The sequence below is a fragment of the Heterodontus francisci genome, chromosome 42 (assembly GCF_036365525.1).
Source record: "Heterodontus francisci isolate sHetFra1 chromosome 42, sHetFra1.hap1, whole genome shotgun sequence".
In the NCBI taxonomy this organism is placed as follows: domain Eukaryota; kingdom Metazoa; phylum Chordata; class Chondrichthyes; order Heterodontiformes; family Heterodontidae; genus Heterodontus; species Heterodontus francisci.
Window position 1 is genome coordinate 20,110,499 of NC_090412.1, and position 27,693 is coordinate 20,138,191.

The 27,693-nt window shown below is 40.5% G+C and overlaps 1 protein-coding gene across 1 annotated transcript; it reads left to right on the forward strand.

Moving 5' to 3' along the window:
* LOC137355504 (annexin A5-like) lies at positions 1-27,693 on the forward strand. The gene is made up of 13 exons (XM_068020725.1): positions 1-98; positions 218-257; positions 5,246-5,333; positions 7,485-7,579; positions 11,011-11,124; positions 14,197-14,287; positions 16,029-16,108; positions 18,019-18,072; positions 20,140-20,233; positions 20,670-20,765; positions 22,014-22,072; positions 23,364-23,486; positions 26,083-27,693. Exons 2-13 carry the CDS (start codon positions 240-242, stop codon positions 26,140-26,142), a joined length of 972 nt encoding a protein of 323 aa, XP_067876826.1. The 5' UTR covers positions 1-98; positions 218-239; the 3' UTR covers positions 26,143-27,693.

The following is a 27,693-nucleotide window of genomic DNA, read 5'->3' on the forward strand; positions in this document are numbered from 1 at the left end:
TTCAAAGGTTTCCCAAGTGAAAAGGCAGGCCTTCGCTCTTTCGTCTCTATGACCCACACAGACTGGATTTTCTTTTTTTAAAAACAGCCACGTTTGAAGTAGGTTTGTCTGTGCTAGGAAATGATTTAATGTCTTTAGTTTTTAAAAAAAAAATTGAGGTACTTTAAGCCAACTGGGAAAGCTACATTAAATTATTTGTGGGTTTTTTTTTGTTTAGAACAGAGAATTCTGACTGAACCATGGCAGCCAAAGGCGTGGTAAGTGGAATCTGGATTTTTGCTGTCATAAGGCAGCCTATGTGTAGAGCAATAGTTTGCAGTGATTCAGTTACTGCTGGCAGGCGTAGCAGTTATGTGTGTTGGCCATCTTCTGCATTCTGGAAAATGTGTAGAAGATTATGGAATGCTAGACTTGGGTTCTTGGGGGAAGAGCGAACTACAAAATTTCAAACCCAAGTAATAATTGGCATTTATTAATAGACTTTTTGACAAATGTTTTCCATTTGGTCAAGAGTTGTCATTTTGACGATTGGATGCACAACATTGTTTTATGAACTGGTAAATTTTAAAAGTTTGTGAAACAGATTTCTATAAAAGTGCTGCCTCTTGATTTGCTAAATAGTTATATGGAAGGGAATTTACATGTTGAAGGGATGCAGTACTAGCTACTGTTACCCTTGTGCCAGAGAAGGTTAATAAATGGACTCAGCTGTGTTATTTGCTAGTCAAGTGTAAGCAAGCTGCCTATTTCTAATCTATCAGATCCTACCAATTATGGGCCTAACTGTAAATCTTTTATAGTAGAAACCAGTTAAGTGGAATGTCCTGTTTTTACGAAACTGATTCTCCAGGAACCAATTTTTTTTCCCCCTGTGGATTAGTATGCCTAGCTTTGCTTGATAGTTAACTCCCATTGTTCAGATCATTACCATTGAGTGTTACTAGGAATTGTACAACTGCTGCTCCATTTGCATGTTGGGTAGAACAGCTGTGCTTCAGAACTGGCTGGATTGTCAGTAGTCTGGTCTGATTTGTGCAGATGGGAAGGTGTGCAAACACTTGAGATTGTGAGTGAGGTAAACTGGCTTTCACTGAAGTGTCCAAATTAAATGGCTTCTACCTTGGAATAAATGAATTTGCACTTTTTTTTTTGAAACACCCAAGTCAATCAATAGCCAGCAACAACAATTATTACCTAGTCAGATACCCACTTAACAGCTGACTTGCTGACCCTTCTAATTTTAAATTTTTTACTGTATAATGAATTTCAGATTGACTCTAAAAATACCCTACCACCCATTAAATTCCTCCTGCTGATCTGTTTACCAAATACTTCCAGCTCTGAACAAACTTTTGTGGTTTTTCTGCATTCTGGTCAAATTACTTCTCCACCAATATCACCACAAAAAAATGATTAGTCACAGTTTATAGGACTTGGCCGTGTGTAAATTGGCTTCTACGTTTGTCTAGAAAACAGCAAATTTCCTACCAAATGCAAGACTTAAAGAAAATTCTACTGACTTGTATGGGGGAGCTTGAAAAGTAATTCATTGCTGTGAAGAACTTTTTTTTGGGATGCTTTTTTTAACATGTTCATTGATGGAAATTGGGTGTTGCTGACAAAGCCAATATTTATTGCTTATCCCTGAATACTTTAAGGTGATGGTGAGCCACTTCCTTTAACCACTGTAGTCCATGGTGTTTAGGTACACCCACAGTGCTGTTTTAGGTAGGGACTGTCAGTATTTTGACCCAGTTACAATGAAGGAATGGCAATCTATTTAAGCCCAGGATAGTGTGAAACTTGGAGGGGATTCTGGATGTCGTGATGTTCCTAGGCACTAGCTGCCCTTCCAGGTTGTAGAAGTTGTAAGTTTGGAAGATGCTGTGAAGGAGCCTTGGCAAGTTGTTCCAGTGCATAATGTAGATAGTACTCTCTGTTGCTAGTGTGCACGAGTGGTGGGTGGGCAATCAAGCAGGCTGCTTTTTTTCCTGGATGGTGGCTGAGTGTTGCTGGGGTTGCACTCACCCAGGCAAGTGGAGAGTATTCCATCGCACTCCTGACTGCCTTGTAGATGGTGGACAGACTTTGGGGAGTCAGGAGAGTTACTTGCCATAAAGTTCCCAGCCTCTGACTTGCTCTTGTAGCCACAGTATTAATATGGCTGCTCAATTGTGACCCTCCTTCAGCATGTTAGATGGGAGATTTGATGCCTTTGACTGACAGGGGAGGTAGTTAGATTGTTGGAAATGATCACTATCTGGCACAAATGTTACTTGCCACTCATCAGCACAAGCTTGAAAGTTTGTTTGCCAAGGTCTGCAATAGCACTGAATACTGAGCCACAAACTGTGGCTGAAATGGAAGATGATGGCTTTGGAGTTTCCAGTATTAGAGGAAATTTCTGCCTGTCCAGATTTGGATGCTAATAAGACAGTAATGAATGGGGGATGAAAATAGTTTCTGTATCATACTTTGTCACAACCTTGACATGTTAATGTGCTTTACAGCCAATTGTATTGGCAAGTGTTACTATCGCAACAGCAAGCTCTGTCAAAACAAGATTAGGAGGAGCTGTAATTGACGGGTTGTGTTGGATGTAGTAGTTGGCCGGAAGCAAAACCTTTTGCATAGCAAGACTGGGTAATACTGATAAATTTGGCATCATCAAGCATTGTACTACACTTGGCACCAGCACAAACATTGCTGCACTAGTGCCAACAATACTCCGGCTGAGGTATCCAAATAGTAAATTGTTTTCTGGTCGGGAAGTGAGCTGGTGCCTTGTGATTCAGAGCAGGGCTTGCTACAGAATCACATGGCAATGAATCAGAAGAAAATCAGCTGGGTGTGGCAGGGACTAACAATGGATGAGTTTGTCATATTATATCTCCCCGCCTCCGTGTGGTCGTTTCTATGAATTCGCGTTTACTATTCTGGGCTAAATCTTGCGTTTTCTGTCCCTAATCTGAGTATTAAAACCCATCCTGCAGTTTGACGACTGCATCCAGTTCAGACTAGTGTATGTGCTTCTGTTCGAGGCATCGCCTGGTCTTGTACCCTGCTATGACGGTGTTAGTGTCTAGTCAGAGTTGCACGTCCCAACCCACTGATTGAAACAGACCCATCGTCTGATTTTTCTGAACGGAAAGAAACCGACAAGAAGCACAATTGACTGCACACACACCACCACCACCACACGGCTGGACTTATAAACAGGAAAACATAGTGAGCAGCTGGTTACAGATTTACAAGAATTCACTCCAGCTACCGATGCTGGGATAATTCTAATCACATCCCCACGTACTTGACCTTGTGGATGGTGGGGGAGGTCCCTTTGTTCTGATTCTACAAATTCCCAGATTATGTAGCAATCATCCATAATCTAACGTTGACATTTTTAATGCTACTAAATTGCAATCTTGCCCAAGACCATGATACCAATCTTTGAGTTTGGGGAAGAGTTGTCCAATAAATAGTGACTAATCACAGCTGTGGATATGGCTACAATTAGCTACTGGAACTATCTTGTGTAGAAAACATTTTATACACCCACTCTATGGGTAAACGTAATTCTTAAATGTAAATTTACTGCCGTGGCAGTAATTCATTCAGTGATCAAAAACTCTCTGCTTTTATTCTTGCCATTTCAATGACATTGACAAAAGTACATAGTACAAAAGCAAGGAAGTGGTGATGAACCTTTTTTCAAAAAAAAAATTGATTTGGCTTCAGTTGGAGAATTGTGCACAATTCCAGGCACTGCACTTTTCTGAACAAATGTGAAGGCTTTTGAGGGTGTGCAAAAGATTTTGAGAATGAGTCCCTCATCCCAGGGACCAATCTCCTTTGTGAAAAGGTGGAGGCGAACAACCCCAACTCATTTAAATCTATTCATCTAACATGAATAGATGTAAGGAGATGGGGTTGTTTCCCGAAGGAGATTTTGATAAGTGCCCAAAATCATAAAGGGGTTTAGACAGTAGATGGGCAGAAACTGTTCTCAAATCAGGATACTGATTTTATTTTTGGCCGATAGTGACATGAGAACTGAATTTTCCATTTTTCTAGCTAGCCACCCTGTGACCTCAACACAATTGACAAATTTAACACCACTGGGTGCCAATTTGGGACAACCTTTTGACTTGTCTAATCACATCATGCTTCACACAGCACCCTTGCAGACAGAAGACTTTTATACACCAAGAAGCTCTCTTTGGATAGAGGTCTCATCCCTCCATGGCCTCCCATCTATCTACTATTCCAGACCTGACCTGACCCTTTTTTGTGTATTCCTGATTTTCTTCATTATTGGGAGCTGTGCCTTCAGCTGTCTAGGTGCTAAGTTCTGGAATTCCCCTCTAAACCTCTGCTTTTTAAAATCTACCTTTTGGCCACCTGTCTTAATTTCCTTTTTTGTGGCTTGGTGTCAAATTTTATTGAACACTCTCTTGTGAAATGCTTTTGGGACCTTTTTTTTTAGAAAAAACATTAAATGCACTTTAAAGACAAATTATTGTCCTAGTAACTGGGCTATTGCCAGGGCAGATTAACAGCCCTACAGGGCCTGTGCTCAGAGGCCCCATGTAAAAGTTTCATTTAAGTGTAGCACATTGATATGATTTTATTAAGTGTGGAAACATTTTACAGGCCTATGTCTTTTGCTGCACCCTTATATTCTAATAGAGAGGATTGTGCTGGGGGTGGGGTTCTGAATTCAGTGCCTCGAGACCCTAGAATTGACCTGGCTCTAACTACTGCTTTGCCCAGTACCCCATATTTGACTTTACAGCCTTCAGGGAAGGAGCTGTTTCTTGCTGGGGTACAGTTATAAAGGTCAGTTGCTATTTTGTTACTTTAGACGAGTCACTATTTGGATGCTTACACCAGACTGCAGGAGGTTCACCAGCCAAGTTTGATAGTACCATCACATGGTATCTGTACACCTGTTACTGGATAGTAACAGGAGAGTGGGGAAGTTGGACTGATGTTTCTCAATGGATGCTGAATTTAACTATGTAGTTCTCCCTAGCACCACTGTCTGAGGTCTGATGATGCCAAGCAAACTAAAGATCAAATCTGGGAGCCTCCAGATCTTTGGGGTCTGTTGCTCAATGGATAAAGTTACTGAGGTGGTAGTGGGACACTTTTGTGGTTTAATCTATATCTGAGTGCATCCTTTTTCTGAAGCATGTTGTTGAATTGCAAAGGCATCTGAAACTTTGAAATCTCTTTCTGTACATAGGGAAGGACTAGTGGCACAATCCATGATTTTCCAGATTTTGATGCCAATCAAGATGCTGAGGTGCTTCACAAGGCCATGAAAGGATTTGGTAAAGAGATAAAACTTCGTTTTATGTTGCTATGTAGAGTTTTAAGCACAGAAATGGGCCACTTGGCCCAGAAGATCAATACCAGTGTTTTTGTCCTCTGCTTCCTCCCACATTATTTCATTTTCACCCTATCAACATATCCCTCTCCTTTCTCATGTACTTGTCTAACTTCCCCATATGCTATTTACTTCATTGCTTGAGTCTAGAGTTCTGCCATTCTCACTACTCTCTGGATAATGATGTTTTTCCTGAATTCCTATTGTATTCATTACCTTATTTATGGCCTAATTTTGGACACTCCCACAAGTAGAAAAATCCTGTCTGTCTACTCTATTGAGCTCTTCATAATTTTTGAAGACCTCTCAATAGTTTTTTTTTCCCCTCAAAACATTAACTCTTTAGAAGGTGCCATTCTATAAGAACAAAACCTGACCCAAGTGATTTTTTTTTTTTCCTTCATGCAGGAGCCCACATAGTGATAGTTGGCAAGCCATCAATGTTGGGGTGATGACAAATCAGTCGTAATGAGGCTCTGCCTATATACAGATACACTCATCTATCGTGATGAGCATCATGTAATCATAACCAGCAGTTGGAAACGAACTGACTGTGTTTTGGCTTCCTGAGCCTAGAAGGACTCAGACCTCAGACCAATTGTCGTCCTTGCTGCAGCCTTCAGTGGGATCGTCAATTTCATCTAAGTGTAGAAATTTAAATCTAAATCTTCCTGCTATGTATGGTTTAACATCTCTGCTTAGCCACTGGAAATTGCACCTAGATTCTGGAGAGGGGTAAAGCATAATATGTGAAAATACATAATTCATTGAATTATTGTACCCTGACTTTTTTTTTTAAAGTGGGGGTGGGTGGGGGAGAAAGACTGAGTCCAGTCTTTGATGCCATCACATCTGTATTACCATCTTTATTTCCTTGTTGCTCTCCACTCAATCCAAGAAGGAGCCTCACTTGATAACTGCACTTTTTATTAGATTAATGAAGTTACTACTCCAAGCCCCAACCTTAGAAACAGATGGGTATAATGATGCAAAAAGGGGACCACAAGTTGACTGATTTGAAGATTCTATCCATCCAGTTGAGAAATTTAACTGCTGGGGGATTGCACACTCCAGCACCTGTTGTCAATATCAAACACCAGGTGCAGCTTAAAGCTGCTTGCTTTTTTTTTTGCTCAAACACCAACTTCTGAGCAGCAACTCATAGTCATTCTTGAGTGTCATGCTGTGCACAATTGTGCAATCAGTGCTTTTCCCCAGCTCCTCTTGCACATGACTCTGAACAACAAGTGTTTCCATCCCATCAGTCCAGAACTGGTCTCAACATGCTAGCTAACTGTTCCACTAGTGATTTATATCCTCATTAAATATTCTCTTCTGTAGAAGAGGAAAACAAAACTCTACAGCAAAATAATGTTCCAATTTGGGACCTGGTTTCTTTCTAATCCAATAAGTTCCTAAAGGTGGCTTCAATGCTAAATGTTCATTTAGAAGAACATTAATCATCTGGAGCAACCTTGTTGGGGTTTGGTTGAGTTTCGTTTGAAAAACATTCTGGAGCTCCTTTATTCAGTGCTGCAAAAGATTATTTTGGACACCAATTCTTTAAGAAATGAACCTTTGGCTGGAAAATACCTTTTGCAGCCAGTTTTCAGTTAACTTGTCAAATTTAACAATCCTTTTCCACACTTAAGTGCATCCAGGGCCTGTCTTTAAGATTGGTATATAGTTTCCCCTCTGTAAACTATCTCTAGAATGAGATTTTTAAAAATTGGAAAACCTTGGTGAACAAAATGGCATGGAGGACTTCCTTTTTTAAAAAAAGGAATGCTCAACTTAAATTTAATTCTAAGGGTTAATAAAAATTACCCTGAACAGATTAATTTTGTTTCAGCATCATGTTCAGCTGAGTGCCTACAAAACCAGCCACTCTTGGGTCTAGAATATAAAGTAACACTTCAGTCTTCCTGCACCCACCCCAGCCAGGCTATGCCCTATGTGATTCAGAGGGCCACACTTTGCAAAGTTCTGCATTGGCATTTAGCCCGTCAAGATTCAGAATGCAGGAATGCTGTCTTTTTGTTAGATCTGATGTTTTGCTAATAAAGGGTTATAAGGCCTTGTTTGTTGTTTACAGGAACTGATGAAGATGTCATATTGGATATCTTGGCACAGCGAAGTAACTGCCAACGCCAGCAGATCATTCATGCCTATAAAACAATAATTGGAAAGGTAAGTCCTAGCTAAACACTGGTGTCCCACTTTCCCCAGCCTCTTTGTATATAGAGGCCACCAGAATGTGTTTGCCATCCTTTGTGTGCATATGCATCAAGAAGTTGTCTTTTTTAAATTTGGTCCATGTTGAGTTAGCTGCCCTCTAGTGTGCTGACAGCAGTGCTACACTTGGGGCTGAATTTTCACCACTGAGGCAGGAAACCGGAGTCACGTTTGTTTTCAGATCAAAAACTCTCCTCCAGTGGAAAATTGAAAGTAAAGATTTTCACGTGGGTATGCTCTCAATTGGTATGGAGATGGGTTTCCTGTCCAATTAGAGCCATTGGCAGTGGAGAGGTGGGTCAGATAAAGTGTGGGACTCCTTTAGACATCCCCCACAGCAGTCATCACTGAGGCTGCTGGTTCTCCTAAAGTAGAGATGTGCTGTGGAAGGCTTTAACAGAGGAAAGTGATGTCATAAGTGAATGTGGTGTCTGGCACTGAGGACAGGGTTGCTGATTACATTCAGGTTGGCATTGATTAAGCAATGCTGGAGGCTAAGGGAGGTTCTCTTCTTGGACAGTGGGGGTGTCTCTCTGTTCAGTCTCCTCTCCTGCCTCCATTCCCTCTTCCTTCTCTTTCCAGGGCCTCATTGTCCTTGAAGGCCATGTTATGGAGAGTGCAGCTGATCACCACAAGGACTGAGACCCTTGCAGAAATGTATTAGTGGGTGATTCCAAAGCCTGATGGCTGTCCGACTGAGCAAGTGGTATTGGTTGTATCACCTCTGTCTGGGGCTGCTGTAGATGGATGAGAAGCAATGCCTTCAAGGGATATCCCTTGTCCTCTGGATCCATCCACATACTTTAGGGGTTAGTGAAGATCTGCAGCAGCCTTGTCCAGTGGAGAATTAAGGAAGTCATGGCAGGTGCCAGGAAAGTGATTGCACACATGTAGGAAGCTCTTGTGGTTGCAAACCAAGACCAGCTGAATGTTGAGTGAGTGGAAGCCCTTCCTCTTGATGGGTCTGAATGGGTATTGCTGGGTGCCTTTATGGTCAGTTGGGTCTAATCAATGATTCCCTGCAACTAGGGAATACAGTGATAGCAGCAAAAGCCCTCAATCTTTTTTTTCCTGTTATGAAATGAATGTTTTGTCCAGCTCTGGCAAAGAGGGCATCAGTGACCAGTGTGATGCAGTGGTGTGCAGCCACTTGTGAGACACCACCAAGGACTGCAGCTGATCCCTGGAAGGAGCCAGAAGTGGTAGTTCAAAGTCAGTGACCTTTGACAGCTCCTGGCAGGACATAGCAACCAATACTGTGAAGTGGGAGGTCATTGACAGTGGCCAGATGTGTCTCCATCTGCCTAGAAAGTCACTCACTCCTGTGGCACTGGGTCTTGGTCATCTCCTAGTAGATCCTATGGTGGGTATGTCCTCTGCCTTCCTGCTCCTCTCTTCTCCCATGCCCTGCTGCTTGGGGTTTCACTTTTCCTGCAGATGGCATTGCCCCTCATCACAGGGCCCAAAATCTGACCAGTCAAGATTTCCACTCCTAATCATCATTATCCACTGAGCTGGCTGGAATGTTTCTATTTCTGGGTATTAAGAGTAGGATTTATTTTTATTTTGAGATACAGCACTGAAACAGGCCCTTCGACCCACTGAGTGAGTCTGTGCTGACCAAGAACCACCCATTTATACTAACCCTACAGTAATCCCATATTCCCTACCACCTACCTACACTAGGGGCAATTTACAATGGCCAATTTACCTATCCCCTGCAAGTCTTTGGCATGTGGGAGGAAACCGGAGCACCTGGTGAAAACCCACATGGTCACAGGGAGAACTTGCAAACTCCACACAGGCAGTACCCAGAATTGAACCCAGGTCTCTGGAGCTGTGAGGCTGTGGTGCTAACCACTGTGCCCCCATCTTAGTCAAATACTGAATTTATAGTTAAAATGCAGTATTGTCTTAAAGCCAAGCTAGTGCTTTGCCTTGAGTGCCCTAGTTACAGCATGCACTAATTAATCGACATTTTGTCTTTCTAGTAAGCCTCCATCATGTGTTAAACAAAACTTGTGGTCAAATAGACCACACTTGATTTGTGTAGATTCTCATTCATGCTTTTGCTATCTCCAGACTAGACTATAATGCTCTCCCAGCTGGCCTTTCACCTTTATAAGCTTGAGCTTGTCCAAAACTCTGCTCCCCATATCCTGACACACTAGCGAGCATAGGACTTTGAGTGTACATTGACTTCTGGTCCATCAATGCCTTGACTTAAATTTTCAAATTTCTCCATGGTCTTACCCCTCCATTTCTAACCTTCAGAACTCCATTCCTCAACTCTAAACTATTATTTCATTTGTGGAATGTTGGTGTCATTGACAAGGCCAGTGTATAGGGCCCACCCCTAATGGCCCTTAACATGTTAAACGGAGCCTACCTCTTTGGCAAAGTACTTGGTCACCTGTTGTGTTTTTTGTCCTTCTGAGTCCCCTTGGGACTTATGACACCATTAATCTACAATTTGTAAATGCATGGTGGTGACCAGCAATGAAGGCTATCCCCCTGGGCAGGGTATTGGAGGGTAGCATGCATTCATGGAAGCATGCCTCTGTATAAATTGGCATGCAGAAGGAAGAGCATTGGGAAAGAATCAACTCTACAAAAGCTTGAGCCAGAAACCTGATCCTTGGTAATCGTTCTGTAGTACGGGTGGCATGCACACATTTGCACTCCTGCAAAGGCCTACAATAAATCCTTGATCTGTTTTCATTATTTACTCTAATGTGTGGGATTAATGCAGAGCTCAGCCTAAATAATGAACTTGTAAACATCTGCTGACTTTATGAATATCACTGTCTGCAAATGACAATTGAAGCCTGGTTTTTGACCTGGCAGAATTGAATGAGGGAGCAAAGGTCAAATGAAGCTGTTCATTCGTTGAATAAGCCAACATATGCTGTTTAAAGAATAAATTTGTTCTTAACCCAGGGCCTTGTTTAAAATCACATGATTTGAATGCAATTTGACTTTAATTTTTGCATGACTTTTTGCTAAGGCATATAATGCCATCCCTTGTAACAAAGGCACAACTGTTGCAACACATAGCAGTCTGAGAATTTCTGATGGGAGCATATTAGTAAATCTTGTTCACCTTTTTTATAGTTGAGATGCAGTATTGTCCTTGAGCCAGACAGTACTTTGCCTTATGAGTGCCCTAGTTGCAGCATTAATTAATAAATCTAACTTTTTTTTTTCTTGTAAGCCTCCACCACCTGCTAAATAAAACTTGTGGTTTAATTACTCTAATGTTTTCTATTGAAGGTTAAACAAAATATACTTGGATTTGAAGAGTTCATGGATTAGAATTATTGTGGAACATTTTTTTTAAAATTTGCATTGCAAAACCACATTGCTAATTTCGTTGTTTGCCATAGGACCTGATTGATGACCTGAAGTCAGAACTGTCAGGAAAGTTTGAGTCATTGATTGTTGCTCTCCTGCTTCCTCCAGCTCGGTATGATGCCAAAGAATTGCATGATGCCTTGAAGGTAACTGGGATTTTACTGGAAACCTGCAAAGCATGCAGAAAATACTTGCCAGTTATCCCTACAGTCAGTATTTTATTTTCAAAATTCCATTCTACAAGCTCTTCCTACACTTGCATTGAGGCTCAGCTCATCATTTCCTGCTCTAGCTCACTTTTCTCAGGACCTCCTTACCTCCCTCAGTTTTCCCTTTCTCTTACAACCTGCAGACTTTCATAACCAAGCTTGGTTTCACCTAACCACTGCTTCTTGGCTCCTCGCTCTGCTTTCTCTCCTGTTTTCCACCTTGGTGTCCTGCACCATAGACCAGCTGAAGGACCAGTGTCTTCAGTAAGAGAAGGTAGGTCTCAACTGCATGATTTCAGTGATGGTTTTGACTTTTTTTGCTGAGTTCAAGACTTCCCAAGTTATTCATGTATTCACAACAGCATGTGTCAATATTTCAATTTTTGTTTTGGTATGACTGTATTTACTGAAGTGGGGCTGTGTGCTCTAAGGGGTGCTAAATTGTAGTTGCTTAAAAGTGTCACTGCTTCAGTTTAAGATTATATGCTGTGTATATTTAAAGGTAATGAATCTCTGGCAGGGAGAAGGAGGAGGATTTGGTTATTGGGACTATGTAGACATCCAGTGTGGGTGGGATCCATTTAGAAATGCATAGCTGAAGTGGACTGTAGCAATTGAAGTGAGATTATAGAAGGTGGTCTTGGGATTGGTATGACCAAGTGAGGGGTTCTGGTGGTCCCCTCTCTGCCTTTGCCCAGTTTAACTGTAACCAGGTTTCATTTTCAGAAACACTTTTAGCTCCCCCTTAGTGAATCCTTGTTCACTGCTTTCCAATTGTAAGGCAAGGAAATCAATTCAGACAGGTTTTCTCAAAATTCTATCCCATTTAAAATTTACTAATCTTAAACTTTAATCCAATTACCAACTACAAATGTGATGTGACCACACTAGCATGCATATGATAAACACCGATAACTACAGAAAAGTAGAAAAGAATAAAGGGGAAAAGTTTGCTGTGAAGTCTTTGGTTGCCAGTCAGACTTGTAATTCCAAAAAACCCCAAGTTGCCCAGCAGGTTAGTCATGTGGCTAGATGGTTTGACCACTTCTGTTTGTGGATTCTGGCATCTTAGCAGTTATCCTGGAATGTGAGCATCTCTGCCTTCAATGTCTGGTGATCACAGCCCATTTTTGGGTTAAGTGAACCAGGGAATAGTCCTTTGCCTCTCCAAGCATTGTCTGTTAGTAATGCAAATATTTTTCCTGCCAAGTGTCTTTTTTTTTTTTTAAACACTGCCTCCACTCTAGCAACAGTTTAAAATCCATGTTCATATGACAATTAATATGCTGAATTTTTGGCAGGTCAGGGTCTGCATGACAGGATATAGCAAGAAGTGTCACCTTCCTTGTGTTTAAAGCCTAGCATTGGGACCAGGCAGTATAACTTGGTGAAACCTGCTTGTTCTTGAAGCTCCTGCAATCATTTTGCTATCTACACACAACCATAGTCCAATAATGGTACAAGAACAGTTCAAATCTAAGAGTGGGGGGGATCTCCTTTCAGGTCAGCCCTCAACCTTTTTTTTTTTTTTAGTGGAGAAGAACTCCCAGCCTGTTCAATCTTCCCTGATGACTTCAAGTTTTACTTTTCCTTTGTAAGTCTCCTGCAACTTCCAGGTGCCTTATTTTTTTTCTTCACATCCTACTGATCATTTCTGAACCCTTCCCAGTCTCTGGCTCACCTGGAAGATATAAATCTATGGTGGGCTTGTACTTTCTCTTCCTAGTCATTAGCAATTAAAGTTGCCACTTGAGCAGCATGGAACGGATGATGCCCATTTAAAAGCCCTGTGAGTGCAGCACAGGAGAGGGGTTCCAGTCTGAATCCTAACTTGAAATTGGTTACTTTCAGCAACAGTTTTGAAAGGTTATTTTTTAAAATTCTTGTTGCCCTTCCCCTGCCAAACAAAGGCATGGACTATTGCTGAAATACAGTTCCACAGCTGACAATAACCCGACCACATTGCCTCCAAATTGCTTTTCTGAAAGTATGTGCATCTGCAAGAGATCTCTTTATATCTCTTGGGAAGAGGAGTTGAGACCAGTGTAATAGGACACATGGCTGTCCTATAGTGTGGAGTTGGGAGAGTATATACTGTGGTGCACAGATCCTCCCCAATTCTGTGGGACAGACTGGATGGACCAGAAGGCCTTTTTCTTATCAATCATTCCTTGTAACTCTCTAAGGACTGGCAAATCAGTGTCCTTTCACACAGGCTTTCCAACATTCTCTATGGAAAGGGGGCCAATGTGAAAATTTGCAGAAAAAGGTAATAGTGAAACATTATGACTGCAACTGAGCTGCTGATGTGCTTCCATTTGTGTGGAAAAGACAAGACCTGAAGAACTGCTAGCAGGAGGAATTTTGCACTTCAAGAACTGGATAAATTTTTAGTAAACTTCCCCTTTTTTTAAAAAAAAAAGGGCCAAAATCTCAAGTTGGACTTCCAAGATTTACTTGGAAAGGCAAAGATTTCCCTTCTTCCCTGGGGTTATGGGGGAAAAGAGTTGAAATGGGACTGATTGGGTAGCTCTCCCAAAGAGCAGGTACAATAGGTCAAATGGCTGCCTCCTATGCTGTAAGATTCTATAGGGTAGTTCTCAACTTTGTGATCTAATGCAATAAATAATCAGGAGAGATGTTAAATGGGCTGCCAACTCTAGTGTCAATTTGACACGATTGTACAATTGCTCACTCATTCTAAAACTTGTGAAAGGTTTTTTTGATGGTGCATGGTAACTGCATGTGAGCCTGTAACACACTTGTGCATGATACCCTAATGAGTCAGAATGGCATTAACCCTGGGACTGAAACCCAACCCTGTGGATTGCTAATTCGAGCACTTCTCATGACCAATTACCAACTGGTAATATATTGAGCATTTATGGAGGAGGCTAAAACAGTCTTTAGATATTCCTGTACCACTCATTGTTCAAATGTACCATATAGCCAAAATGTGTAACTGGACACTTGTGCCTCAGGCTCACCTTTTTCTTTTTCTCTATACAGGGTGCTGGCACATCTGAGGATGTCCTGATTGAAATCCTAGCATCTCGCAATAATGCACAAATAAAAGAAATTGTGGAAGCTTATAAAGAAGGTATGCTGCCACTTATTGGCTGAAGTATAAATTGAAAGCTGTGTTGAAAGTCTGTCATGAAAATGATCAAGTCTATCATTTTCTGGCCCTTGCATGTTTTAAAGGGAAAACTGGTTCAGCAAAAGGATGATTGTAAAATGAGGGTTTAATATAAAATATGCAATTTGTGCCCAAAAGGAACTGCAGTACCTCCAAGCACCATATAATGCAATGACAAACCAGAGTAGGAGGATCCCAAGCTTGATTCCTGCTTCTGCCATGAGATAGTTGATCTCGGCCAGAAGGCATTGAGGCACTATAATTGGCTCCATGTCCCTGGGCTAGTAGAAGAAAACTTACCCAGGATCCCTGCTGCTGATACTTCCCTGTTGGAAGTTTGTGTGTGGATGGCAAGTGAAGACCGAATTGGATTTGGCTATAATTTTCCCCTCTTAAACAGTGTTGGCAAACTGGTCTGGCTGACACACAAGGAGTATACTAGAGGGGCAATCAGCAACTATGGAACCACTTTGTAGAGCAAGACTTAAGAAGGCTGAAGAAGGGCAAGTGTTAAATACTATCAACTCCTTTTTGCTTGTATCATTTCAGTTGGACAGAATTGTTTAACATGGTTTTTGAGATCACTGTATACTAAGCCAGTTATCAGCCAAGCTCCCAAGTCTAAACTGAGGTGATACTCCTGTATCTATGAAATAGAACAGCCTAGTGCAGCTTTCTCTTTACTTGCCTTTTGAGTAAAAGATCCTTGTGATTGAGACTGGAATCATTAATTGAATGGCTAAGGCAATGACTTGACTCTTGTAAACCAATGAGGTGTTAATTGTAGAATTAATAGATGGAGGTCATTCTTTCCAGCTAGCTTTCTTAAAAAATCATGCAATGGATATGAGATTGGTATTTATTGCCCATCCTGAGTTTCCCTGAAGGTGAGTGGCTTGCCAGGGCACTTGAGAGCCAACCATGTTGGTGTGGATTTGCAAGGGTCAGACCAAGTAAGGATGATGAGCTTCCTTTGGACACTAATGAACCAGTTGGGTTTAACCTCCTATTAAAAATCTATAATCATGGCATCTAACTGCCTCTGAAATGTCACTCGGGGTTTTGCCTCCACTATCCTGTCCAGGAATTAACACTCTAAAGAAGCACTCCCTGGGTTTGTACTGAATTTGCCTTTTAACCAGTTTGTGTTTATTTTTACCCAGTCTTGCAGTCAATGTAATTTAAAATAAGAGGATTAACTTTTTTTTTTCCACTTAATGTTTTCTACCTCTTGAGGTTCCCATTCCTAATCCTCCTTTTTCAAGGCTGAGTTGCTGTAGTAACAGCAAACGGAGCATTCAGATCAACTAATCTATGCTCCACAAGTCTCCCACTCTACTTCATTTAACCCTAATCAGTATATAGGCATTTCTCCCTTGTGGTATTAGATTTCTAGCCTTCCATCTTGATTTAGCTTTTAGTACTAGGATCAGCTTTCAGCCTGTTATCTTCAAGTAGCTACAAGTTCCTAATCCAGTCATTATTTCTACAGTTGCCAGTAGTCACCATGGTTTTGTTTATCACTTTTCTTACGCAATAGGCCACTGACATAGATTTGCAAGTTAGTGAAACCTCTCTATATACATTGAATCAATCAGACAGCCCCTGCAGTTGAAATGGTTTTTAGTTCTGCAATCTTCTAGATTTTTTTTTTTGTTCCTCAATCAGCCTCCTGTTTCATTAGTTTCTTTCATCTTTTCAGACTTTGATTCAAATTTGGAGGATGATATCATCTCTGACACATCAAGCTATTTTGAACGAGTTCTGGTTTCCCTAGTTCAGGTATCTATTTCATGCTAAGATTTATTAAAAAAATTCTACAGCTGACTATATTGTTTATGAACTTTGTAATTTGTACTGGACAGTTGTAAGAATGTTAAGAATATTTCCTATACTTGAGCCCCACTTGTTAAAATTCCTTTCTGTTGGACAAACAAGAATGAGGTGAGGCTCTGATTCTAATCTGCATATTGTGTTGCATCTCTTGCCATGACCAGTTGCACTTGTATAAGCATCTTTTAACATTGTAAAATGTCCTAAGGTACTTGGAAGTATTATCAACAAAATTGGCATATTAGGGCAGGTGATCAAAAATGGTTAGAGGTAGATGTTTCAGGAGCAAAGAGGGGGTGGGGGGGAAGGCAAAGGGAATTCCAGAACTTGGGGTGGGGTGGGCCTAGAAACTGACTTCCTGGTACCAATGGTGGGGTGATCTGATGGCCAGAGTTGGAGGGCACAGTGATTGCTTGGGGGTTGTAGGGCTGGAAGAGGCTTGATGGGGAGGGGCAAGGCCATAGAGGGATTTGAAATAAGGATGGAAAAATGTTAATTACCAGTAACATATTTGCTATCCCTAGAGTTTAAGTTTCAATGCTGGCACCGCATAGCTTGACCAGCTCTGCTGCTGTTGGTGACTGCAATGTTCCCTGGAGTTTTAGATGTCGGGTGACTGAGGATTTAAGGCACGGGTTTATTTTCTTCTCTGCTATTGCCATTCCCAAGCACCACTCTTTTTGTGTTTAGCTACCCTTATCAAACAGGAGAACCTTCCTAGTGCAGCTTCATTTGTATGCTGGGTGATGCACTTTTCTGATCAAGTGTGACTAAATACAAATTTACAGCTGGACTTTGGATATCTGCTCTGCTGGGGTTAAGTCACATTTTTGACCTGGCCTTTAAATTCTGGTGGGTTTTTAATGGCCTTGAAAGGCTTCAGGGGAACTCTCCTCAACTGAGAGCTGGCATGTCTCTTTTTTTTTTTTAAAGCTCACCCTTCATTAGAATAAGGTAACTGATCCTTTTGCAGTAGATGTACTTCTCCAGTTGGACTAGCTTCAGTAGAAGCTGAATATTTTAAATAGAATCTTTTTGACTTTTTTTATATACCGGTGGTGAACTGCCTTACAAGGGTGTATTGGCTTGGGCTGGGGCAGAGGCCTTTTTGCATGTGTCTGGACTATGTGAATCATCCCCTCCTGTAATGAGGGATGTCTCTGACTTAAATCTTATTAGTTGGCAAGGTATTGTGCAAAACATGAAACCATTTCCACCCTATGGAACCCTCTTTGGGTGTTGCCTGGAATTTAGTCATCACTTCCACATAAAAGGAGCCAACACTCAAATCCAGTAATGTTGCAGGGAGCATAACTTTTATGTTTTGGGTTTTTAAACTACCATTTCCCCTTTCAATGGTTTCAAAGAATACCAATAATTGGACCTTGTGCAATATGATTGGGATGCTCTGCTGCTTTAAATGATCTGTCCTTGCAGAGGTTATTTGACTCCAGCTAAAATGACTCCAGTTGCAACAATCTAATTTTTACACTCCTGATCTGCCACACTAAGTGAAAGTTATCAAACTGAGCACAATTTTTACAGACCAGATGCATTTTAACATGTAAATACTATAATGACAATTAAGCTGTTGGAAATTTTCTTCTACCATGAAATGCAAGTGGAATGGAGATCTGAGACAGCATTGACAGGTCAATCAATGGCACCCACTGTCTCCAAGAAAATGGGTGTTGCTTATTAGCATATCATTGTCATTAGGCTAAATTCAAGGATTATCTGTCTGCAGTCTAGTTGCTTTTGGCTGTTTTCTCATTACTGTCACTGGCCATCAAACAAGGTAAAGTAGGAGGGTTATATGTCTGGTATTTTAAATTTTTTTTTTTTAATTTTAAACTTAGGGTAACAGGGATGAAGGAGAAGCTGATCCATCAAAAGCAGAAGATGATGCAAGGGTGAGATGTGTATATATAATTGTCGTTTTTTTTTTTTACCCCCTGCCATTCCTTTTGCCATCTTTATCTTCATGAATACCACTTCTCAAGCTCTTTTTTTTTTTAGGAGACAAAAAAAAATCCAGATAAGGAGGGTAATTATTTTCATCACCTCTGTCAGCAGGAATATACTGGTACCATGATTCCATATTACTACATAGCACTTGGTGCAGACCTGGACATTGATAGTGGGTGGGGGCAGGGGGAAGGTGGTGGTGCCTTAAATTGGGTAGTCCAGATGTCTGCTGGAAATGGGTTGGAGGTGAGTGGGAAGAGAAGTCTTTACCTATGATAGTTGGACCATGATGCAATTTTGACAACTGCTCAAACATGCATTGAGCAATCTCCTCAGGGACCCTTTGAGGGACAACTGCAGGCAACATGAATTATTAAAAGATTTCTGTATGCTAAGGAGAATTGATGCTGCTGATGTCACAAATTAGACACTCAATGAATGGCTTTCTGCCAGAAGTGACGCCACTTTTTTTTAAAACTTGCCTGCATCAGCTGGGCTTTGTTGTTGGCTGGATTACCAGCTCTCCCCGCTCCTCCTCCCCACCCCCCCCCCCCCCCCCCCATCCCCAACTACCAGTGTGATGCCCTAATGTGCAAGCAGTCCACCAGTGGAATGATGGAACCTAATTATAATGACATTGGGCTGGGTCTTGCCCCCTCCATCGGGTGGTTCTTCTCTTTTATAGAAGTGGTCACGTGAAATGAATTCCCACAGAATGTTGTGTTTATCTTTCCTGTTGAAATCTGACACTCTGCAGCACCTCCTGATTGAGCTTATTCTTTGCACTTTTCAACCTTTAGTGGTGTCCTGCTTTTGAGGTTCCTCAATATAATTTGTTACATTATAATTGTAGATGACTGGTTGTCATTGCAGTAATGTGGCCTGACATTTGAGATGTTTAGTTTGGCTAGCTTTGAATTGGATGTCTTTAATTGTCACCAGTGTATTAAATACAATATACTTCGAATGTCAGTGCAATGTTTTAACCTGTGATTTAAATCTAAAGTTTTTTTGTGGTGGGTTGTAGTTTAATTTGTGGTGCAGGATTCAGTCATTGCTGAAGTGCAATGGAAAGTGATCAGTGGAGGCTGTGCATTTTCCCCATGGGGAAAGCAAGAGAATACTTGATAGGGAGAGGGGGATGTCCTTGGTTTTCTCTTGCATGGTTACTAGCTCACTGCATTGACAGACTGGGGGGGGGTCAAGTTGACTGCTGCTATTGATGCAGATTATGCATGACCCAAAAATGCTAGAAGAAAGTAAAGGGGGGTCACTGAGAACCAGCCTGCTAAAGATTAGTATCAAAGTATTTTTTTTTCTTGGGGTGGGTGGCCTGGGGGGCCTGTTCCTTAATCATCCACTAAAACCACCTCCCAAGAAAACTTAATAGAAAACCTTTTAATATAGTCCAGATCGGGACTCCAATTGTAACAGACTTCGCATCGAGTGCATAGTCATTAGGCCATCATAGGTGGACACCCTATCAAAACTATGATGGAATTGGACTTGTTGAGTACATAAACACCATTAGTAATGAAGTGTCTAATACCAGCTTCAAACATCCAGTTACTTGACAGTCCCTTTGGCCCAGCCTTGTTTGGTATGGAGGATTCCTAGCATAGATACTCAGCTGACCAAAACTACCTGGGGAATCTGTCTACCCAGTACAGAGTACACTATCTCTACTCATAAGGAAATACCCTTATTACCTAAGCCTAGAGATCATGGGCACAGGCTGGCAGTCAAGATTTGGCAGTCTCTTGTATCCACATGGGAACTGCATGTACCTAAAGAGGAAATTGGGAACAAACATTTAGTAGGGTTGTGAAAAACACACATTTTCTAGAGTTTGTAGTGAGTTCAATTGAATGTCCAATTGAAAGTAACATCTTGTTCCTTTTCAATTATTTATTGACCAGCAGGCCCTGTAGTGAGTTGTAACCACTGAACTATTCACACTAGTGAATGTTAGCTGTTGGATGAATAATTTTACATTAAAATATTTTTTAAAGGCTCTTTATGAAGCTGGTGAAAATGCCTGGGGCACGGATGAAGAAAGATTCATTGCTGTTCTCTGTTCCAGAAGTGTCCCACACTTGTTGGCAGGTAATGATGAATAGTATTTCTTCCAGTCTTGAATAGATTGTTTGAGTATAGATTCAACAAGGAGGCTTGCTGTAGAAATTATTTTGGGGTAAACAGCACAACAGTTAAATAATTTAGACAACAGAATGACAAGTGACTGATGTAATTTTCTGTCCTATTCACAAATGTAATTGTGTCACAGCCATGAATTAGTAAGGAGCAGCATTCTGAAGCATCCAATTTTATTAATCTGAAATGAATTATTTTGACTTGGATGAAATGCACATGTTCACATTAATACAATGGTTTGCAAAACCCTGTTCTATTGAAAGCACACTTGTTAGAAATGCAAATTCTCTTTTTAAATAAAAAAAAAAACTTCTGCCTACAGGGCCAGTACACCAAACATTTTAAATTTGCTTTGTTTGTAATCTGACATGATGTTTCATGCACACAGTATTTGAGGAGTACCAGAAGATGAATGACATTGACCTTGAAGATAGCATTGGGAGTGAATGTTCTGGATCTCTGCAGTGTGTCATGTTAGCCATTGGTAAGGCAGCTACTTTCATTACTTTTTGGATGAGTCTTGGGAGTGCCATGATTGCCGGGTAAGGTGTCTCTGTTTAACTATAGCTGAATTCTTTATTTTGACTGGATTCTTGCTAGGTGTATTGAATGAGGGTCTAATTGAAGCATTCAGTATTCATGGGTGATTCTTTCTGATTAATAGGGAGGTAGAGCACAATATGGTGAACAGCAATAGGCCATTTGCTATACAAACAATCTCTCTCTGGCAATGAAATTGACAGCTGTGCTCAATTTCTTTTTCCTCTGTCAGGAAGTTGGAGCAAAACTGAAGCCCCATCTTTTTTAATCCCACCAACCCTTAGTGGGGGGGGGAGGGGAGGAGAAGAGGGTGAAGAATGTCAAAGATCCCATTGGTGTTGTCCTGCCCAATATTTAATTATCTTAGTTTGTGGGAAACTGAGCACAAATGGCTGCAGTTTCCACCATTAATGACTATTGGCCAATTACTTTTGGGCAACTAAACACTTGAAGCTGCTTTTTGTTTTAAAGCTTTTTAAATTGAATTCTATTTCTGTCCCATTTTTAATTGTAGATAGATCCTACCAGTGTTCCTAACCCTCAAATACATTAAGCAAAATGCTAGCATATCCAAACTGTGTATACTTGGCCATTAGTGTATGTCCTTGCAATACTTTACTCCACCCCCTGCCCCACATTCCCTTCATTCTGTGTTCTTTCTTTCTCTGTTCTTTCCTCTGACTTTTTTTTTTGTGGCATCTCTTTTGAGGAATTGAAATTCAGAGGAACTCTTCTGTTTCTCTGTTACTTTGCCATATAGAAGTGAGAAGGAATACAGGTGTGAGCCAGTGTACTCAATCTATCTCTTGGCCTTTGCTAAAATTTCAAATTATGCTAAGGGAAAAGTCACATTGCATTTGTTTCTGATTTTTTTTTTTTTCCCCCTTGAATGGGAAGGGGTGTCTAATGGAAATAGATCATATAGTTTATTAAAATTGCCCCAATGGATGCATGACTTCAATGAGACCTGATGATCAGGCCAGTTTAAATATCTCTGGTCTATTTTAATTAGATTTACAGAGTTATAAGATTCTACAGAAATTGTGTATATTTTATCCCAGACTAGATCTGATAGCACTGCTATTATGTATTAGATGGCAACTGTTAGAACAAACCTTTGCATTTTAAGTAAGGATTATATTTCAATGCATTACAATAAGTGAAATATTTCAGGACTTTTTCTTTTCCTCAGTCAAATGTGTGAAGAATACACCAGCCTATTTTGCAGAGAAGCTTTATAATGCAATGAAGGTATGTTTGGCAGTATTTTTTGTATGTCAAATAACTGGTTTCCCTGCAACTCTTGCATCTCTTTAAAACTTGCCATCTGTTGGGCATTCTCACTCCCTTTCTCCACTGCAACATTTCATGTTTTTTTTTTTTTAAATCCTCAATTCTCCTTCCCTGGAAATATTTTGGATCTGACCATTGCTTTAAATTGTCATCTGAATTTTGAAATGTGCTCTTTAATGAGGCTATACCCATCATTTCTGTGTTTGCTGTCTTACATTGTCTCCCATTCCAGAAACTTTTTTTCAATATGGGCCTCCTCTTGCCTCTTTTTTTTTTTTTTTTTTTTTTTTTTTTTTTGCCTCCCCCACAGTCCCCTTTTGTCATTTGAACTCCAGTGATGGATCTTGGGACAATTACATTGTTAAATGTGCTATATAAATGTTAATTGTAGGAGTAGCATCTTGAAGGGAAGATGTAGAAAATCTAAATCCAAACTTTTTTTTTTTTGCCTTTGTTTCCATTAGCAGATTCATTTTTTACATTGTTTCACATTTGAAGGCAAGTTTTGAAGTGAACCAACATTGTTTGGCTTGGATTTTCTAAGTCTGGGGACAGGAATAGTGTCACAAGTTCCAAAGTGAACAGTGTGCCTTGAATGTCCCTGGCTTCAAGCCTGAACCTGTCCAGATATACTACCTGCCTAGTGGCTGGGAGTGCGAATTTGGCAGCAACAGCAGCAGGGGCCCCATGGGAATGGTTCCTGGGGGTCAGTGGTGGATTGGGTCTGGAGGTGATGAAGAATGGGTTATGGGGAGCTGGTGCAAAATCAATTGCAATGAGGGTGTTACACTAAATTGGCAAGAGGCCCAAGGGCTCGTTTTTTGGGCTCTGGGGTAGCAATGGGTTCTAGCGGGTATTTTTCAAGTTACCCAGGCAGTCAGCACCTAAAGCTATATATAGCTCTGCTGTCCGGCTCTACACCATGCAGTACACCCCCCATTTCACCATACAATAGCATGACCTCCAGTTGTGACCTTCTTTTTAAATGCAAAAAAGTAAACCCTCTCCCTCCCCTCCCCTGCCTGTCTGGCAGGAACCTCAGCTGACCAGAAAGTTGGCCATTGGACAAGAACAGAGCAACTTCAGGCTGAATTGATCCAGCCTAATTTTAACTATATTTCACTGCCCCCCCTCATCATACTTGCTGGGCAAAGGGGGTTTTAAAATTGAGGCATTTGCCTCCAAGTCTGAATCATTGAAATGATAACATTCTTAATCATATAATTACCCTAATCTATTTTTAAACCAGGGTGCTGGAACAGATGACCACACTCTAATGAGGATTATGGCCTCTCGATCTGAAGTTGACATGGTGCAGATCAAAGCTATTTATAAAGAAAAGTATGATGAGACCCTCCACTCTTCAATTGTGGTATGTTATTGATTTACCATACACTCCCTCAGGAAAAATCTTGGCCTGTTGCTTCAATTAAGTCTTCACTTTCTGAACAAATCTGACTTCAAGATCTTTCCTCTGTCATATTTGTAGAACCAACATTTGCAAGTAGTATGGAAGAGTAATATTCCACCTTTTTTCACATTCAGGCTATGCCACATTAACATCATTTGAAACAGTACCTGATCTTCAAATGTCCCCTATGAATTTCAGCATTACTGAGTGAGTCAGTAATGAAAAACTACTCTCAATCTGCCATTAGTTGGCAATGTCATAATGCCTGTGGGGGGGAAACTCCTGGGGGGCACTCCTTCTCAAATGGTAGAGTAAAGCTCCCTCTACTCCATCTGTGCTTGATTTGAGTTTTGGATTCTGTGACTGGGTGCCCAAGGTGGAGATTTCTTTGCCCCTAGCACTGACATTCATTGTCATTGAATTAAAAGTTGAAATGCCAAGCCTATTAACTTGAGGGGCACTGCTTTCTTAAACATTCTATCTTATTTTTGATTTCTTCTGCCTTCCCTCCCCTCTCCACTGCCATGAATGTTTGTTTTTTTTTTTTTGATCTGCACTTGACTGTCCTAACAATGGGCTGGATTTTATGTATTTGGCAGGGGGCCTGACACCAGGCTGGAAAGGTGCAAGGGAACCCTGCTTCAGCTCTTTGGGGGTCCCCAGGTTGCATTTTACAGCACTCTGGCTGTTAACTGCCTAACATCAGATCCTGCCTCCCAAGAGCTGCTGGCCAATCAGAGGGCTGGCAGTTTAGCAGTGCCCCACCCCTGACAATTGGAAGGCAATGGGCACTCCACCCCTGCCTTCCCTTACCATTTTTTAGGCCTCCTAGCTAGTCCCTAGAAGTCTGATAAAACTCAGCCCATAGTGTTTCAGTAACACTTGCATTGTCTTCATTTTAAAGACACTTTTGGCTTTCACACTTTTTTTTTTAAAAAGATGTAACCCATAAAGTTCTTTAAAAGAAATATTTATTTCCAGTGATTATTGCTGTTGCACACATTTACATTGGCACATGTTAGAATTGTCACAAGGAATTAACTACATATCCATGTTTATCATTCAACTTTGAACTCTTTGGAGAAAATAACTAATGCTGGCTGTTGTAGGCAGTGCACAAATCTGGAATGTGCAAGTAACTAATTTTTTATGGACTTTTATATTTTAAAAAAAAAAGTCCAACTTATTGGCCTAGAATTTTTTCCTATGTACATACAAATATGCATTGGCATTCAGAGCAGAAGTAGGCCATTCAGCCCCTCTAGCCTGCTCTGCCATTCAATAAGATCATGACTGATCTGTTTGTTTTGAATTTCACACACTCATCTACCCTGATAACCTTAGATTCTTGGGCAAGGAAATCAATCTACCCCTACCTTTTAAAAATATTCAATGATCCCACCTCCCCCACCTTCTGAGGCAGAGTTCCAAAGTCTGCACAACCCTGAGAAACTTCTCCTCATCTCTGCCCTTAAATTTTAAAAACAAAAAAGACCCTTAATTTTAAACCTGTCCCCTAATTCAGGACTCTTCCACAAGAGGAAACATCCTTTCCACATCCACCTTGTCAAGACCATTCAGGATCTTGTATACTTCAATCAAATCTCCCCTCACTCTTCTAAACTCCAGTGATAAGCCCAGTCTGTCCAACCTTTCCTCAAGACAACCCACTCATTCTAGGTATCAATCTAGTAAACCTCCTCTGAACTGCCTCCAATGCATTTATCTTTTTTTTTTAGGTGACCAAAACTGCACATAGTATTCAAGATGTGGTCTCCCCAATGCCTTGTATAACTCCAACATTATGACCTTGCTTTTATTTTCAATTCTTTTTATAATAAAGGTTAGCATTCCATTAGCCTTTATTACTTGCTGTACCTGTATATTAACTTTTTATGACTCTCTAGAACACCTAGATCCCTTTATACCTTGGAATCCTGCAGTCGTTCTCTGTATTAAGTAATACTCAATTTTTTTTTTTAAAAAGCAATCTGCCAAAGTGAACAACTTCACATTTTCCTGCATTATACTCCATCTGCCAGATTTTTTTCCCACTCAACCTATCAGTCTGCAACCTCCTGTCCTCTTCACAACATACTTTCCTACCTATTTTTGTCATATGCAAATTTAGCTACCAAGCCATTGCTCCCCTCATTTTAGTCACTGATAAATTGTAAGAAGTTGAGGCCTCAGCAGAGACCCCTGCAGGACTCCACTCATCACATCCTGTCAATCAGAAAAGGACCAATTTATGCATATGGTTTTCTGCCAGCCAATCTTCTATCCATGCTAATGTTACCTGCTATACCATGAGTCCTACTTTGCTCAATAACCTTCTATGTGGCACCCTGACAAACCTATTCATCAGCTTGAAGTTTCGTGTGGCTGTTTGGAGAATGACTTCTCTCCCAGAGAGGTCATCTCTCTCTCTACCAGCCAGCTTAATCTTCATACAATACACTTTCTCCCCAACCCCCTTGACTGGAAACAAAAGTGGAGTAGAGGGTGTGCTTGGATTACATTCTTAACAATTTATATATATTACTTCTACCTACAGGGAGATACAGGTGGAGATTTTAAAGACACTCTAGTGAAGCTTTGTGCTGGCGATGATTGATTTTGGATTTTTCAGACCTGGGAACGGACCACAAGAGGCAAATGTTTTGAATGTCAGATGTCTGTATTCATGTCTTTCAATATAGCTTTAATAGCCAACAACATTGCTTTACACTATATAACTACAATGTTACTTCAGATATTTGCAATAAACAATGAATCCACTACAATACCCTGATGGAGGATTCACATGCATACATTTGTTAAATTTTTAGCACATGCTTTTAATCAATCCATGAAAATTAGTCATTAAGGTTCATAATATCTGCATCCAGTCACTTTTGCTTTTATGTCATGTTGGCATAACTGCAACTTCATGAATTGAAAAAGGATAGATGTATTTTGCAATTTAAAAAAAAATCAAATGTTTTTTTTCCACTTTCCATTAACAATACAAGTGGGAAAAGTCCAAGAATTCCTTTTTTTTTGAACAATCATTCAGCCATGATGTAACCCACTTGTACCAAATTCTACAATTAATCTCTTCACATACACTGCTACTTAAGATTACAATCTTTCAATCTGTTGATCAATATCCTTGTCTGTCTGATGCATGTAAACCTAATTAAGCTATTTTGCATCCTCATAAATGCAAAGAGCTATATGTTCTGATCAAAATGCAAAACATGCAGAGAGTTTATAAGCCTCCATCTTATCCTTTTGGCTTCCATATGATATTTAGCTGCCTTGATTTTCAAACACCTAAAGTACTGAGTGAACCTGTTATGGAGTCCGTTTCTCTTTTTTATTATCTCCAAACTATGTGAAGATGGAATGATGGTCACTCCTTCCAATTTTCTAAAGCCAAAACCCTAACTTTTCTTTCCCAAATGATTGCAATATAGATTCCTCCCTTTTTTTCCCTCATGCCTGAGGCAGGCAGCACACATGGAGCAAATTTATTGCCAGTTTGTGGAATGCCAAAGAACCTTTCAGATGAACTGTGAACCACTTCCTAAAACTGGAAGGAGGCAATTTTAACTAACTTGTTTGTCGGGAGCATTGGACTCACCAGATTTTACACTGCCCACTTTTTTTGTTTTGACTCCACTGGAGTCAGAGGCATTCTACCTGATCCTCTGGTTTTCTGACCAAGTTAGTTTTGAAGTTACCCTGGAGTCTCATTCCTTTTTTCTAAAGTCAGACATAGCCTTTATCTAAATAACCAATTTGTAATATTTATTGCACAGTGTACAAGAGTATGACCTCCTATTTCTATGTCAGCTGAGCCCTGGTCACAAAGGGCTTGATGCAGCCATGTTTGGGTTAATGTGGCAGTTGTGTTGGTGAGGCTAATGATGGAATACACAAACTGGGAGTAAGACATTAACAGGAAAGATGGCAAAAACAAGTTATGCATTATATGTAAGAGAATGCACTCAAAACTGGCACACTCTTTTTATCTAAACCATTCTCATTTCATTTCTCCCAGTTTGTTCTATGATCTTGTTCATATGTATTGCATAATGTTAGAAGTTGATTGTTCTTGGGTCTATAATATATATTAATCCTTTAATGTTTCTTGGAGCAAAATAAAAAATGTTACCTGGAA